The sequence below is a fragment of the Chlorocebus sabaeus genome, chromosome 1, assembly GCF_047675955.1.
Source record: "Chlorocebus sabaeus isolate Y175 chromosome 1, mChlSab1.0.hap1, whole genome shotgun sequence".
In the NCBI taxonomy this organism is placed as follows: domain Eukaryota; kingdom Metazoa; phylum Chordata; class Mammalia; order Primates; family Cercopithecidae; genus Chlorocebus; species Chlorocebus sabaeus.
This window is the reverse complement of record NC_132904.1, coordinates 120,892,275-120,910,132: the sequence shown is the minus strand read 5'-3', so window position 1 is coordinate 120,910,132 and position 17,858 is coordinate 120,892,275. Positions and strand designations below refer to the sequence as shown.

At 39.0% G+C, this 17,858-nt stretch overlaps 1 protein-coding gene across 6 annotated transcripts in view; it reads right to left on the bottom strand.

Annotated features, from left to right (window-relative positions):
• Positions 1-2,287: 2,287 nt before the first annotated feature.
• The window catches only part of CCDC15 (coiled-coil domain containing 15), a 105,940-nt gene continuing 90,369 nt past the window's right edge, over positions 2,288-17,858 (bottom strand). For 2 of the 6 annotated variants that reach the window (XM_038005037.2, XM_073022012.1), the window contains 3 exons: positions 7,707-7,880; positions 7,242-7,390; positions 2,289-5,752 (listed from right to left, as the gene is read on the bottom strand). In XM_038005037.2, the coding sequence (XP_037860965.1) occupies positions 5,631-5,752; positions 7,242-7,390; positions 7,707-7,880 (445 nt within the window). In that variant the 3' untranslated portion in view covers positions 2,289-5,630. Of the gene's footprint in view, positions 5,753-7,241; positions 7,391-7,706; positions 7,881-13,713; positions 13,834-17,858 lie in introns of those variants that run through there. The other 4 variants (XM_073022014.1, XM_073022021.1, XM_073022017.1 and 1 more) reach the window with 3 other exon arrangements.

The window sequence follows — 17,858 nt, the reverse complement described above, 5'->3', positions numbered from 1 at the left end:
AATGATTTTCATGAGGATTTTGGCCTCAATAACTAGAAAGATGCAACTGCTATTAACTGATATGAGGAAGACTGTGGGAGGAGCAAATCTGTGAAAAACTAAATGTCAAGTAGGCAGTCAGGGTTAGATGAGTCCGGAGGTTAGAGAACAGCTGCAGACCAGATATATAAGTTTGAGAGCTATCAGTATATAGATAATATTTAAAACCATGAGATAAGAAGAGATCACCAAAAGATCAAGTGAAAAGCAAGACAGAAAAGAAGTCCAAGGATTGAGCCCCAGGATACTCCAATATTAAGGGACTGAAGATGGGGGAGAAACAGCAAAACAACAACAACAAAAAACAAAAACAAAAAACCTAAGAAGCTATAGCCAGTTGAAGTTGGAAGAAAAATAAAAAGCTCTAGTGTTGTAGGAACCAGGTAATAAGGTACTTCAAAAAAAAAAAAGATTGATTAATTATGTTTAATTCTGTTGACAGGTAAGTCAGTAAGACAGTAAATAAGACAATAAGATGGAGTCTGAGAATGACCATTGGATTTAGCAATGTGGAAGTTTTGGGTGACTTTAATAAGAGTACTTTTATTAAGAGGTAAAGGTAAATAGTCTCACTAAAATGCACCTGAGAGACAATGTGAGGAGAGGAATAGGAGCAGCAAATACGCACAACTCAAGGATTTTTGTTATGAAGGGAAGCAGGGAAGTTCCGTGGCAGCTGAAGGAAGATGTAGGATAAAGAAAGGTGTTTTTTTTTCTACCTCTTTTTTTTTTTTTTTTTTAGCTGGTTGGTTTTTAAGATCGGCAAAATTACAATATGCTTATAAACTGATAGTAATACTCTAGTAGTCAGAAGAAAAACTGATGATGCAGAAGAGAGAGGGAAGAAATGCTGAAGAAATGTCCTTGAGTAGATGGGAGGGAACTGGATCTAGCCACATGCCAGGGTAGGCCTAAGATAGGAGAACGAACAGTTCATCCACATTAACAGGAATTAACAGACTCAAGTAGGTGGGTAGGTATGATGGTGGAAACTTGTGACGTTTCCTTTTGATTGCTTATTTTTTCAGTGACACAGGAAGCACTGTCACCAACTGGTAGTGAAGGTAAGGAAAAACCTATAGCAAGTTTGAGGAAAGTTTGAGTAAGATGAAACAGTCATCTAGGAAATGTTCATTCTTACTTAATCATTTTTCAATTGAAATGCCTGCCATTTACCCTGTTTGAAATTCGGGACTCAAATTTAATCCTGTCCCCCTTGCACTCCTACTGCCCAAATCAAAATCTACTCATTTCAGCTCAGTTCTTTATCTTTACCTCTCCTTTCTTATAGGCCCCTGCTAATCTCGAAAATTGGTAGAATATTTCTATACAACTCTGATTTCACACATTTGTAAACTAAAAAACAAAACAAAACAGAACAAACAAAAAAAACCACTTAAGATTCCAGGCTCCTTTCCAAAGTACACTGATCCAATCCAAACAGGATTCACCATACTACCATCACAAAGGGCCATGAGACTCAGGTTTCCTCGTTGGTAGCTGCTACTCAGCATTCTCCAACTTCAAAAACATAAATCATTAGACATTGTCTACATATAACCAAATTATAATGCAAAAGCACACATATTCTCAGATGAAATTTATATTCACAGGCTAAAAGAAGACTTGAAAGACTCCTAATCTAATGCAAGATCTAATCCCATCATAATTCTACTACTAACTTGATGTCAAACAAGTCAATTCACCTGTTTCAGATTACCAAACCAAAAAAAAAAAAAAAAAAATAGTATAATCAAACAAGCAAAATAAAATTGTTGTATAAGACCAAAGAAAGAAATAAAAACCAATACAACTTATCCTGGTAATGCAAAGTAATTTAGCACCTGAAAACAATGTAATACAGCATATTAACAGAAAAAAAGGACAAAGAATACATGATAATAATAAATGCAGAAAGAATATTTGACAAAATTCAACACCTTTCCATAATAAAAACACTCAACAAACTAGTAATAGAAAGAAACTTCCTCAACTTGAAAAAGAACATCCACTGTTAACATCCTATATAGTGGTGAAGGACTAAATGCTTTCCACTTAAAATCAGAAACAGGACAAGGATGTCCAGTTTGCCATTTCTATAAAACATTGTATTGGATATTCTAGCCAGGGCAATTAGGCAAGGAAAAGAAATAACAGGCTACTTATAGATGACAAGATCTTATATATAAACAATCCTAAGGTTTTCTCTAAAAAACTATTAATAAGTGCAAAAAAGTAAACTGTATTTCTTTATACCTGTGATAAACAATCTGCAAGAAAACAATTCAATTTACAAAAGCATCAAAGAATAAAATACTTAGAAATAAACCTAAGAAAATAAATGCAAATGTTACGCTTTGAAAACTATAAAACATTGTTGAAGGAAATGAAAGAAAATCTAAATGAATGGGCAGACACCCTATGTTCATAAGTCAGATGGCAACAGTCCCCAAATTCATCAATAGATTTAATGTAATCCTTATCAGAATCCCAGCCAGCTTTTTGTAGGAAGGTGATCTTAAAATTCATATGAAAATGCAAGGGACCCAGAGGAGCAAAACAATCTTGAAAAAGAACAAAGTTGGAAGCCTCACACTTCCAAACTTCAAAACTCACCACAGAGCTACAGTAATCAAGACAGATTGTACTGGCGTAAAGTAAAACATATAAATCAATGGAACACAACTGAGAGTTCAGAAATAGAAGTTCATGTGTATTTTCAACCTACTGGGGCAAATAATAGTCTTTTTCAACAAATAGTGTTGGGATACTGGTTATATACAAAACAATGAAGCTGGAATACTACCTAATACCATATGCAAAAACTTACTCAAAATGGCCTACAGACCTAAATATAAGAGCTAAAACTATATGACTTTTAGAGGAACACTTAGGAGTAAATATTTGTGACCCTGAATTAGGTAATGGTTTCTTACACAAGACAACAGAAGCACAAACCACAAAACAAAAAGTAGATAAAATAGACTTTGTCAAAATTTAAAATTTTTGTGCTGCAAAGAAAATCACAGAGAAAGTGAAAAAACAATCCCTAGAATGGGAGAAAATATTTGCAAATCATACATATGATAAGAAACCTATATGTAGAATACACTGAGAACACTTACAACTCAATAATAAAAAGACAAGTAACCCAACTACAACGTGAACAGAGGATCTGAAAAGCCAGTTCTCTGAAAGACATAAAGTATATGAAAAGATGCTCAACATTAACAGCCATGAGGAAATGGAAATTAAAAATACAGTGAAATATCACTTTACACCCACTGGGATGGCTATAAGCAAAGACACAGATAATGACAAGTGTTGGTGAACATGTGAAGAAATCTGAACCCTTATATATTGTTGGTGGAAATGTAAAATGCTGCAGTCATTTTGAAAAGTTTGCAGTTTCTCAAAAGGTTAAACAGAGCTGCCAGAAGACCCAGTAATTCCACTCCCAGGTATATATCCAAAATAAATGAAAATATATGTCTACAGAAAAACTTGCAAACAAATGGTCATAACAGTGTTCGTAATAGCCAAGAGGTAGAAACAAATGTTTATCAACTGATAAATGCATAAATAAAATGTGGTATATCCATAGAATAAAGCACTATTCAGCAATGAAAAGCAATGAAATACTGATACATGCTACAAGATAGATATGTTTGAAAACATGTTAAATGAAAAACTCTATCATAAAAGATCACAAATGATATATTCAATTTACATGAAAAGTCCACAATAGGCCAATCTATAGGGCAGAAAGTAATTAGTGATTGCCTATGGTTGGAGGGGCATTTTGGGAGAGAAAACGGGGAGTGACTACCAATGGGTATGAGAGATTCCTTTATTTTCTATTTAAAAAATTTTTAATTGTGGTAAAAACACATAACCTAAAATCTAACATCGTAACCATTTTTTAAGTGTACAGTTCAGTAGTGTTAAGTGTACTTACATTGTTGTGAAACAGATCTCCAGAGCCATTTCATCCTGCAAAACTGCAACTGCATACTCCTTAAACAAAGCTCTCCATATCCTCCTACTTCCAGCTCCTGGCAACCACTATTTTACTTTCTGTCTCTACTAATTTGACTACCTAAAGTACTGCATATGACAGTATTTGTCCTTCTGTGACTGCTTTTTTCACTTAGCATAGTGTTGCAGTGTGTGACAGGGTTTCCTTCCTTTTTAAGACTGAATATTTTATTGAATATACCATATATTATTTACTATTTATCCACTGATGGACATTTGAGTTGCTTCCACCTTGGCTATTATTAATGCCACTATAAACATGGGTGTGCAAATACCTGTTTGAGATCCTACTTTCAATTCTTTTGGAGATATACCTTGAAATGAGATTGCTGGATCATGGGGGCTTCTTATTTTAGAGTGAAAATTTTATAGTGGTTATGGTTGCACAACCAGTGAATATACTAAAAACCACTGAATTATATGCATTAAATGTGTCAATTATATATAATATGTGAATGATATCCCAATAGAGCTGTTAAAAAATACAATGCTTAAAGGCTGAATCAAGTTATAATTACTTCAAGGATTTTGGCTGAACTAGATAATCTGGTTACATAACTATTCAATCTTATTCATGTAATTCTAATTATTTTCAAAGCCTTGGCTAGATGTTTAGTTTTTATTTATTTATTTTGAGCACAAACCTAAGTGCTTCTTCAGCACTGTACATCAGAGAAAGTAGAAAAAAGAAACTGTCAGTATGTATATTCAATCATAATATTAAACCTTTTCATATTTTGTATCAGGAAAAACTGCAAGGAAATAAAAAATTCATACCAACTATGGCAATTTTTATTTCATTTGCCGTGTAGCCATGTCATTCACCAGGATTTTAAAAATAGGGAAATAAGGAATTTACTCACTTTGACTTGAGATTCACTTTTTCAAATGTCACTCACAATTATTTCACATAGAAGATATTCAAAAGACAAAGGATTTATTTACCTTTTCTGCAACAGAAAATTACACAATTAAAAATTCCTATGTCTAGTGTCACTGAATGGGGAAAGAGGCAATATATTTTTAAAAACAAGAGAAAAAATTTTGAGAAAAAAATGTGCAACAAATTTAAATTCTTATAATCTTGAATTCTTATATACAACTAGAAAAGGTAATGGCAATATAGATGGCCACTGATGTTCAGAAACACATTTCATCACTTTCTTTTCTGCTTCATCCAGACATTTTCAGTATTGTCAAGCTCAAAAACACAGTTTTAGAAGATGATAAATGAGAGAATCTCAAAGATTTCACATGAGCTCTCTGATCAGAGCAGAGCAAAGTAAGAGAAGCCTTACTTGTCTGATCATATTTTAAAATAATAGGCTCCATATGGTTCACAAGAGAGAAGAGAGGAGTAAGTCAGCTTTCAATCTTGGTTCCAAGGCAGATTAAAACAATGATTACAATCTAATTATAAAGACAGTTATTACATGAGACAGTATTTCTTTCCAGAGTATATATTTTATAACTTGAACAGCTTTTCTTAAATAATCTCTCAGGGCTGATTTTAAGTAAAAGCCAAAATACTACCAGTTAATTTCAGATTCTTATTATAGATTTTTCAAAGTCCGCCTGTGTGCAGAAGCAAAATTATGAATTGCGACTCGAAGAGCTGAATTACCCCCAGGGACATCACAGGAATTGATGAATGAATGTAGTGCCCGAGTATATGCTGCAAAAAAAGGTTTGCACAGCAATGAATAAAGTCAAATTCTAAACAACTCTACCAGCCTCCATCTTATTAGTAATGCTTCTCTACCAAGAGTCTTACAAGTAACTATCTACCGAATAAATATTTATTGAGTACTTACTATATGACAAGCACTCTGTGAGGACAGAAAAGATAATAAAGTGCATAGACACAAAAATAATTAAGTTGCCATGTAATACTTCCAAACCAGAGGTATGTACAAAATGTCACATAGGCCAGGCACAGTGGCTCACACCCGTAATTCCAGCACTTTGGGAGGGTGAGGCAGGCAGATCACTTGAGGTCAGGAGTTCGAGATCAGCCTGGCCAACATGGCAAAACCTCATATCTACTAAAAACACAAAAACTACCTGGATGTGGTGGTGCAAACCTGTAATCCCAGGTATTCAGTAGGCTGAGGCACTTGAACCCAGGAGGCAGAGGTTGCAGTGAGCTGAGATCGTGCCACTGCACTCTGGCCTGGACAACAGAGCAAGACTGTCTCGAAAAAAAAAAATGTCATCATAGAATGAAGCTGGGAATGAATGTACAACTACCTAGGACAGGATGGAAGACTCCCAGAAGTGGTAACACTTAAGATGAGTTTTGAAGAAAATAACAAGAGTAAAGGAAATAACACAGAGAACTGAGTGTGTGAGGTGCAAAAGGAGTGAACAATATGGCACATACTGGGAATAGCAACTTTGATAAGGCTGGAGTAGGGCCCAGAGCCAGAGAGAAAATACACCAAATATGCCATGCATCTTATACTGCAATGGGGAGCCCTAGAGGTTTTCGAATAGGGAAATGGCATAATTAGATTTGTGTTTTTTAAAATAAAGCTGGTAAGAAACTCATATCATACAGATGAAGCACTAGGAATATATATACTGGCAGTATTCCTAGTGTATACATGAGGGCGACATAATCTTTACACTATATAAATCAATGTATTTAAGGATGCATAGGAAATAGAAATATTAAAGACAATATGAAGGACTAAGTTTTCTCTACCTGGGACACTCCTGATAGAGTTTATACTGTTTCTTATTTTCCTCAGTGCCTCCTGGCAGAACCAGCAATCTAATGTGGATATACATGGTAATACATCCATGTTACATGCCATTAAAGTATTTGGGTAATAGGGAATTCAACTGGATAGAGTCCTAACTTACATAAAAGGCAAATTCTAATAGTCTTCAGTTAAAGGACCTGGAACTGAAGTCCTTCTACAGTAGAATGAGCTGAAAATATTTCCCCAACATAAATGGAGACAAGAAGATAACAGATCTCCAAGAGAAATATAACTCATTATAATTTTTTCATTGCCTCAAATAGTTATTTTAAAAAGGGTTTATAACAGTCTCTGACACATAGTAAGCATTCAATAAATGGTAAATTACTACTATCACTACTCTTATTGATTTTTCTTGTTGCCATTAGGCCCTGACTATTCCTTCAAGAAACTTACCCCTGTGGTTTTTATAGAAAATACAGTTGTTGGCACAGGTATCAGGATGAGCATCCCAAAAATCAGGACCACAACAACATAGTGGAGGTAAAGTAATATTATACAGCTGCATTTTCTCCTGGATTTGGGCTCGTAAAGCTTCTACATATCTGTAAAAATAAAGTATGATCAGGCAAAGTGAACTACTAGAAAGAAAGTGGGCATGAATCCTGACTTTACAGCCAGCTTTAACTGTTAAATCTATTTCGTATCTCTGAGCCTTGATATTTCCTCTTTGTACTGTGAAAAATGCAGGGCTATACCCAAGAAGTATTAGGCAATCAAAAAATTTGGTTAAGTTATGAACTCCTAAATGAGGAAAAGTATGAAAAGACACAATCAATTCTCTTCTAAGGAAAATGAGAACAATGACTTTCTACCAAGTCTCCTCTAGAGCCAGAATATCATGAAGACCTTTCAAATTACCTCAGGTATTCTTTTTCTCTCTGTTGTTTTTCTCTGGCTCCTTTTATTTCTTCAAGTTGTAACTGGGCTAATATCTCACTCATTTTGTCTCCTGAATATGGATCTTCATGAAAGTTCATTCTTAGGATCCTCTGCTCTTCAGCATAACGTTCTTGCTCTCTCTTTTTCTTAATTCTGAGAATAAAATCATAACATGGTTAGGAATTGCCTAAAATTATTATTTAAAATTAGCTTCTTTATCCAAATAACTCAAGAAATTCCCAGAAACTAAGGAGTCAGGAAATCAGTTTAATATCCCAAGGATATCTTCAAAAATTTCTGCTGGCTGCTTTATCTCCTCTCAAAGAGAAATGAGCAATAGCTACTATTAGAAGAGTTTTTCCAGGCTAGGTGTGGTGGCTCAGGCCTGTAATCCCAGCACTTTGAGAGGCCAAGGCAGATGGATAACATGAGGCCAGGAATTCCAGATCAGCCTGGCCAACATGGTGAAAACCCATCTCTACTAAAAATACAAAAATTAGCCGGGCAGTGGTGGCACGGGCCTGTAATCCCAGCTACTCAGGAGGCTGAGGGTGGAGGATCACTTGAACCCAGCAGGCAGAGGTTGCAGTGAGCTGAAATTGCACCACTGCACTCCAGCCTGAGCGACAGAGCAAGACTCCCATCTCAAACAAAAAGTTTTTCTGTAAGAATGTAGCACAACAGTCTTTTCAGATTAAAACTACAAGTAAACAGGGCTTCTGCTTCTGACCAAAACAGAGTAACAGGAACCACATTTGCCCTCCAATCTTAAGCCACCAAAAAAATTTTAAAAGTTTTAAAAAGTACACAAATCAAACAAATACAAGAAATGATGGTTCTCAAGACATTGGATACCAGGTAACAAATGACACTGCTCTTTGACAGACGGGAAACAAGTGAAGTAAACCCTATAACTGCCAGAGATTACTGCCTTGGAAGGTTCCAGGCAGTGGCACAGGGCAGGGAAATTGAAGTGAAGCCTGATGGGCTCTATGAATTCAAGAGATGGAGTTAAGAGTGCAGGGAGACAAAGGCAATTAGAGTTCACAGGACAAAGTACCAGAGAGAAGAAAGTTGCCCAGAGACAGCATCCCAGAGATGAACAGAGAGTCTCCTGGTACACAGCAGAGCACTGATTGGTGTATGTATGCAGTGAAATAACCTGAGGCTAGGGAGAGAACCATCCAAAATAAAAGAGAACAGTGACTACAGTACACATAGCTCCAGGAATAATTGGTCCTTATTTCCACCAATCAAACTTGAAAAACTTGTATTTCACAGAACATTAGGTAGAGTATTCAGAATGATCTTATCTGAGCAGTAGGGAATAAAAACTAATCCTAGACTGAGTACTGCACCAGACTCACCTGACAAGTTATAAAAGCAAGTCCTCAAATGAACTTGACTGTATGCCAAAACCAGGTTCAAGAATGTAAAGACATCCAGCAACTAACATGGTAAAACTCACAACATTGGGCATCCAACCAAAGATTACTAAGAACACAAAGAGGCAGAAAAACACAACTCACAATCAGGAGAATAATCAATCAAAACGACCTAGAACTGACACAGTTGTTAGAATTAGCAGAGAAAAACACTAAAGTAGTTACTACAAATGTATTTTATATGTTCCAAATGTTAGGATACAAAAAAGACAAATCAAACTTCTAAAGATGAAAACTACAATTTTAAGACTATGATTCGAGATTAAAAAAACAGTGAATGGGAATACTACCAGCATAGATGTTGCAGAAGTAAACCTGAAAACATAACAATAGAAACCATCCAAAGTGAAACACACAAAAAAAATCTGAAATGACAAAAAGAGTACAAAATAACACCAAACTAATCACATTAAAAATGGACAAAGGACTTGAATAAACGTTTCTCCAAAGATGATATACAAATTGGCTAACATGCATACGAAAAGATGCTCAGCATCACTAATCATCAGAAAAAGGCAAACTGAAACCACAATGAAATGATCACCTCACACCCAATAGGATACTTACTATCAAAAAAATAAAAAATAACAGGTGTTGGTGAGGATGTGAGAAATTGAAAGCCTTGTACACTGTTGTTGGAGCTATAAAATGGTATAACCCCTATGGAAAATAGCATAGACGTTCCGTAAAAAACTATAAATACAGCCACCATATGATCTTACTTCTGGGTACATATTCAAAAGAAAGCAAGAGTCTCAGAGATGTCTGTACACACATGTTCCTAACAGTGCTAATTTTTAACAGGTAAGAGGCAGAATCAGTCCAAATGTCCACTGATGGATGAATAAACAAAATATATTCTATACATAAAATGGAATATTATTTAGCCTTAAAAATAAAACCGTTTCACATTAAACAACATGGATGAACCTTAAGGACATAATACTAAGTGAAATAAGCCAGTTACAAAAAGACAAATAATGTATAATTCTACTCACATGAAGGTCTAAAGTAGCTGTGATGGTTAATACTGAGTGTCAGCTTGATTGGATTGAAGGATACAAAGTATTGATCCTGGGTGGGTCTGTGAGGGCATTGCCAAAGGAGATTACCATTTGAGTCAGTGGGCTAGGAAAGGCAGACTCACCTTAACCTCAGTGGGCACAATCTAATCAGCTGCCAGTAAGGCTAGAATACAAGCAAGCAGAAAAATGTGAAAAGAGAGACTGGCCTAGCCTCCCAGCCTACATCTTTCTCTCATGCTGGATGCTTCCTGCTCTCGAACATTGGACTCCAAGTTCTTTAGTTTTGGAAGTGGGACTGGCTCTCCTTGCTCCTCAGCCTGCAGATGGCCTATTGTGGGACCTTGTGATCATGTGAGTTAATAAACTCCTTTTGCACACGCGCGCGCGCACACACACACACACACTCCATTAGTTCTGTCCCTCTAAAGAACCCTGACTAATATAGATTTTGGTACCAGGAGTGGTTCCAGAGGAACAGAGTATTAAAGATGGAGTTCTTTTGTTGGTTTGGGGGTTTCTGCAGTTGGCTGCTTAATATGATGAAACCCAAAAATGTTAAGGACTCTACTTCTAATAGTATGAAGAACACTGATAGTCCTCGGTGTGAACTGTGTAGAGAGTTATGTCAAATAAATCCATTTGACATTCGCAATTCATCGCTCGTGAGAGGCAAGGAGTTTAGTGACTCTATATAAAATACCTTTGACCATATGTGGAGCATCAAGGAACATAATGAAGTTGGTTGGCTACTCCTAAGTTCACTGGACAAAGTGATGAAAGAAAATGATGAACTCATGGATTCTAACTCCTGACTTCAGAAGCAGATACTGAACCTCAAATCTTCTAAGATTGCCCTGAGTAAGAGTCTTATCACCTGTAGAGAAAGACCTGAAATTGTGGAAAATCAGACATAAGCTCTTATCATGCAAGTGGCTGACCTGCAATGAAAGTTGCATGCACAGCCTTGACAGGTGTCTACTGTTAAAGTGAAGGCATTGATTGGAAAAGAATGGGACCCTGTGACTCGGAATTGGGACGTGTGGGAGGACCCTGATGACACAGGGGACACTGAGCCTGTAAACTCTGATGAACCTTTTTTGCCAGAAGAAACAGCTTCCCCATCCCCAAGGATAGTGGCAACATCCCCTCCCCAACCCATGCTGCCATCAGTATTTCCACCTTTGTCTGAGGAGATAAACCCTGTGATGCATAGGCAACAGTGATGGCCTCCCCTGAGGCAGTTGCCAGGCAAGATAATGTTGATTCTCCTCAGGAGCCACCCCCAAAATCCTGTTTGTTTCTAGACCTATAACTGGATTAAAGTCCCGGTGGGCCCTTAGAGGTCAGGTTGAGAGTGTGACCCATGAAGAAGTGTGCTACACTCGAAAAGAACTGCTTGAGTTTTCTAATTTATGTAAACAGAAATCTGGAGAGCAGGCACGGGAATGGATATTAAGGGTGTGGGATAATGGTGGAAGAAACAGAGTTGCATCAGGCTGAATTTATTGATTTGGGCCTGCCCACTAAGTAGGGACTCTGCATTTAATGTTGCAGCTCAGAGAGTTAAAAAAGGTTCTAATAGCTTATTTGCTTGGTTGGCTGAAATATGGAGTAAAAGATGGCCCACTGTGAGTGAGCTGGAAATGCCTGATCTCCCTTGGTTTAACGTACAGGAAGGGATCCAAAGGCTTAGGGAGATTGAGATGATGGAGTGGATTAGTCACTTTAGACCTACTCATCCCAACTGAGAGGGTCCAGAAGATATAACCCTGACCAATGTCTTGCGAAACAGATTTGTGAGGGCAGCACCTACATCTTTGAAGAGTCCTGTAATTGCTCTTCTCTGTATGTCAGATCTAACAGTGGGAACCACAGTCACTTAACTACAAAATTTAAATACAATGGGAATAATTGGATTCCGAAGTGGCAGGGGCCAAGTGGCAGCACTCAACCATCAAAGGCAACGTGGGTGTAGCTACCACAATAGACAGCAGAGGCAAAGCGGCAATTAGAATAGTCTGACTTATGTAGAGCTCTGGCATTGGCTAATTACTCATGGTGTTCCTAGAAGTGAAACTGACAGGAAGCCTACTGCATTCCTACTTAATTTATATAAGCAGAAAACTTCTATGTCAAATGGACAAAAGATTAATGTGAAGTATAAAAACAGAGAATCATGGCCCCTCAATCCATTTCCAGACTTGAGCCAGTTTACAGACCCAGAGTCCCTTGAATAAAGGGGAGGCCGGTCCCCTTGAGGAAGGACCCCACTACATTACCGACAATTTATGCAGTGAATCTTTCTCCCATCCTTTCCCAAGGAGACCTCTGGCCTTTCACCGGGGTAACTGTGCACTGGGGAAAGGGAAACGATCAGACGTTTCGGGGACTACTGGACATTGGCTCTGAGTTGACACTGAATCCAGGGGACCCAAAACGTTATTGTGGTCCTCCAGTTAAAGAAGGGGCTTATGGAGGTCAGGTAATTAATGGAGTTTTAGCTCAGGTCTGAGTTACAGTGGGTCTGGTGAGTCCCCAGACTCATCCTGTGGTCACTTTCCCAGTGCCAGAATGTATTAATTGGCACAGACATACTCAGCAGCAGGCAGAACCCCCACATTGGCTGATTGGTAGGGTAAGGGCTATTATAGTGGGAAAGGCCAAATGGAAGCCATTAGAGCTGCCTCTACCTAGAAAAATAGTATATCAAAAATAATATTGCATCCCTGGAGGGATTGCAGCAATTCGTGCCATGATCAAGGACTCGAAAGATGCAGGGTTGGTGATTCCCGCCACATCCTCATTCAACTCTCCCATTTGTCCTGTGCAGAAGACAATGGATCCTGGAGAATGACAGTGGATTATCATAAGTTTAACCAAGTGGTGACCCCAATTGCAGCTGCTGTATCAGATGTGGTTTCATTGCTTGAGCAAATTAACACATCTCCTGGTACCTGGTATGTAGCCATTGACTTGGCAAATGCCTTTTTCTCCATTCCTGTCCATAAGGTCCATCAGAAGCAACTTGCCTTCAGCTGGCAAGGCCAGCAATATACCTTTACTGTCCTACCTCAGGGGTATATTAGCTCTCCAGCTTTGTGTCATAATCTTATTCGGAGAGACCTTGATCACTTTCTACTTCCACAAGATACCACGCTGGTCCACTACATTGATGACATTATGCTGATTAGATCCAGTGAGCGAGAAGTAGCAAACACACTGAATTTATTGGTGAGACATTTGCATGCCAGAGGATGGGAAATAAATCTGACTAAAATTCAGGGAACTTCTACCTCAGTAAAATGTCTAGGGGTCCAGTGGTGTGGGGCCTGTCAAGATATTCCTTCCTACAATCACAAAAGAGACACAATGCCTAGTGGGCCGATTTGGATTTTGGTGTCAACACATTCCTCATTTAGGTGTGTTAACCCAGACTGGCTCTCCTTGCTCCTCAGCCTGCAGATGGCCTACTGTGGGACCTTGTGAGCATGTGAGTTAATACTTACTTTCAAGTGACCTGAAAGGCTGCCAGTTTTGAGTGGGGTCCAGAACAGGAGAAGGCTCTACAACAGGTCCAGGCTGCTGCGCAAGCTGCTCTGCCACTTGGGTCATATGATCCAGCAGATCCAATGGTGCCTGAGGTGTCAGAGGCAGATAAGGCTGCTGTTTGGAGCCTTTGGCAGGCCCCCATAGGTGAAACACAGCACAGGCCTCTAGGATTTTGGAGCAAGGCCCTGCCATCTTCTGCAGATAACTACTCTCCTTTTGAGAGACAGCTCCTAGCCTGTTACTGGGCTTTGGTGAAAACTTAAGGATCATCAAGTTACCATGTGACCTGAACTACCTATCATGAAGTGGGTGCTTTCTGACCCATCTGCCATAAAGCAGGTCATACAAAGCAGCAGTCCATCATCAAATGGAAGTGGTATATACGTGATCAGGCGTGGGCAGGTCCTGAAGGCACAAGTAAGTTACATGAGGAAGTGGCTCAAATGCCCATGGTCTCCATTCCTGCCGCCCTGCCTTCCCTCCCCCAGCCTGCACCAATGGCCTCTTACGGAGTTCCCTATGATCAACTGGCAGAGGAAAAGAAGACTAGGGCCTGGTTCACAGATGGTTCCACACAATATGCAGGCATCACCCGAAAGTGGACAGCTGCAGAACCTCAGTCCCTTTCTAGGACATCCCTGAAGGACAGCAGTGAAGGGAAATCTTCCCAGTGGGCAGAACTTCGAGTAGTGCACCTGGTTATGCACTTTGCATGGAAGGAGAAATGGCCAGATGTGCCATTATATACTGACTCATCCGCTGTAGCCAATGGTTTGACTGGATGGTCAGGGACTTGAAAGAAGCATGATTGAAAAACTGGTGACAAAGAAATCTGGGGAAGAGTTATGTGAATGGACCTCTCTGAGGGGTAAAAAACTGTGAAGATATTTGTATCCCATGAGAGTGCTCACCAACAGGTGAACTCAGTAGAGAAGGATTTTAATAATGAAGTGGATAGGATGACCCATTCTGTGGACATCACTCACCCTCTTTCCCCAGCCACCCATCATCACCCAATGGGCCCATGAACAAAGTTGCCATGGTGGTGGGGATGGAGGTTACACATGGGCTCAGCAACATGGACTGCCATTCACCAAGGCTGACCTGGCTACAGCCACTGCTGAGCGTCCACTTTGCCAGCAGAAGAGAGAAACACTGAGCCCTCAATATGGCACCATTCCTCAGGGTGATCAGCCAGCTATCTGGTGGCAGGTTGATTATACTGGACCTTTTCCATCACGTAAAGGGCAGAGGTTTGTCCTCACTGGAATAGACACTGACTCCAGATATGGGTTTGCCTATTCTGCACGCAATGCTTCTGCCAAGACTACCATCTGTGTACTCACAGAATGCCTTATCTACCGTCATGGTATTCTACACAGCATTACCTCTGACTTTACAGCTGAAGAAGTGCAGCCAGTGGGCTTCTGCTCATGGAACTTACTGGTTTTATCAGTTCCCATCATCCTGAAGCAGCTGGATTGATAGAATGATGGGATGTCCTTTTGAAGTCACAATTACAATGCCAACTAGGTGACAAAACTTTGCAGGGCTGGGGCAAAGTTCTCCAGAAGGCTGTGTATGCTCTGAATCAGCTTCCAATATATGGTACTGTTCCTCTCATAGCCAGGATTAATGGGTCCAGGAATCAAGGGGTGGAGGTGGCACCACTCACCATCACCCCTAGTGATCCACTAGCAAAATTTTTGCTTCCTGTTCCCACAATATTACATTCTGCTGGCCTAGAGGTCTTAGTTCCAGAGGAATGCTGCCATCAGGAGACACAATCAACTGGAAGTCAACCTGGCTACCTGGACACTTTGGGCTCCTACTGTCTTTAAGTCAATAGGCTAAAAAGGGAGATACAGTGTTGGCTGGGGTGACCGACCCGGACTTTCGAGATGAAATCAGTCTACTACTCCTCAACAGAGGTAAGGAGTATGCATGGAATACAGGAGGTCTATTAGGGCGTCTCTTAGTATTACCATGCCCTGTGATTAAGGTCAATGGGAAACTACAACAGCCCAATCCAGGCAGGACTACAAATGACCCAGACCCTTCAGAAGTGAAGGTTTGGGTCACTCCACCAGGAAAAAACCAAGACCCTCTGAGGTGCTTGCTGAAGGCAAGTAGAAGAAGGTGGTCATCATACCAGCTACAATCATGTGACCAGTGCAGAAACAAGGACTGCAACTGTCATGAGTATTTCCTTCTTCTTTTGTTAAAAACATGTTTGTGCAAGTATATACCTGTACTAAGAAAATATCTTCATTTAATTTCCTCTCTCCTTTATCATGTGACATAGAGTTATTGATTTCACATCAGCATTTAAGTATTGTTAACTTTATGTAATAGTATTTTGGTTGGGGATTTGTGTGTTTCCGGTTGTATGAAGAATAGTTGAAGCTAGGCATAATTAGGATCTTATTTTTGTCTTTATTTGAAGATTATGTATGATCTCAGGAGATGAGTATGGGCTCAAGTTGACAAGGGGTAGACTTGTGATGGTCAATACTGAGTGTCAGCTTGCTTGGATTGAAGGATACAAAGTATTGATCCTGGGTCTGTCTGTGAGGGTGTTGCCAAAGGAGATTAACATTTGAGTCAGTGGGCTGGGAAAGGCAGAGCCACTCTTACTCCGGGTTGGCAAAAATCTAATCAGCTGCCAGCAAGGCTAGAATATAAGCAGACAGAAAAACGTAAAAAGAAAGACCAGCCTAGCCTCCCAGACTGTATCTTTCTTGTGTGCTGAATGCTTCCTGCCTTCAAACATCGGACTCCAGGTTCTTTTGTTTTGGGACTCAGAGTGGTTGTTCTTGCTCCTCAGCCTGCAGATGGCCTATTGTGGGACCTTGTGATCATGTGAGTTAATACTTAATAAACTCCCCCTTATATATATTTATCTATTCCATCAGTTCCATCCCTCTAGAGAACCCTAACACAGTAGTCAAATTCATAGAATTAGAAAATGAAATGGGTCCTAGCCAGAGCAATCGGGCAAGAGAAAGAAATAACATCTAAACTTGAAGAAGAAGTCAAACTGTCATTGTTTGCTGATTATATGATCATATACCTAGAAAACCCTAAAGACTTATCCAAAAAGCTCCTAGAACTGATAAATGAACTCAGTGAAGTTTCAGGATATAAAATCAACGTAGTGCTATACACCGACAACGACCAAGCTGAGAATCAAATCAAGAACTCCATCCCTTTCACAACAGCGGCAAACAAACAAACACACACCAACCTTAGGAATATACTTAACCAAAGGGGTGAAAGATCTCTACAAGAAAAACTATAAAACACTGCTGAAAGAAATCATAGATGACATAAACAAATGGAAACACATCCCATCCTCATGGATAGGTAGAATCAACATTGTTAAAATGATGATACTGCCAAAAGCCACCTACAGATTCAATGCAATTCCCATCAAAATACCACCATCATTCTTCACAGAAATAGAAAAAAAGAATGCTGACATTCATATGAAAACAAAAAAGGAGCCCACATAGACCAAGCAGTACTAAGAAAAGAGAACAAACCTGGAGGCATCATATTATCCAATTTCAAACTATACTACAAGACTATAGATACCAAAGCAGCATAGTATGCGTACATACTTAGTACCTGTAGTACATACATAGTACAGGCACACAGACCAATGGAACAAATTAGAGAACCTAGAAATAAAGTTGAATACTTACAGTCAACTGAATAGGGTAAGGACACCCTATTCAGTAAATGGCATTGGAATAACTGGCAAGCCACATGTAGAAGAATAAAACTGGATCCTCATCTCTCAGCTTATAAAAAATCAACTCAAGATGGACCAAAGACTTAAACCTAAGACCTGAAACTATAAAAAATTTAAAAGATAACATCAAAAGAACTGTTCTAGACATCGGCTTAGGCAAAGAATTCATGGCTAAGAACCCAAAAGCAAATGCAGCAAAAACAAAAATAAATATACAGTACCTAATTAAACTAAAAAGATTCTACACAGCAAAATAAATAATTAGCAGAGCAAACAGACAACCCACAGAGTGGGAGAAAATAATTGCAAACTGTGCATCCAACAAAGGACTAATATCCAGAATCTACAAAGAACT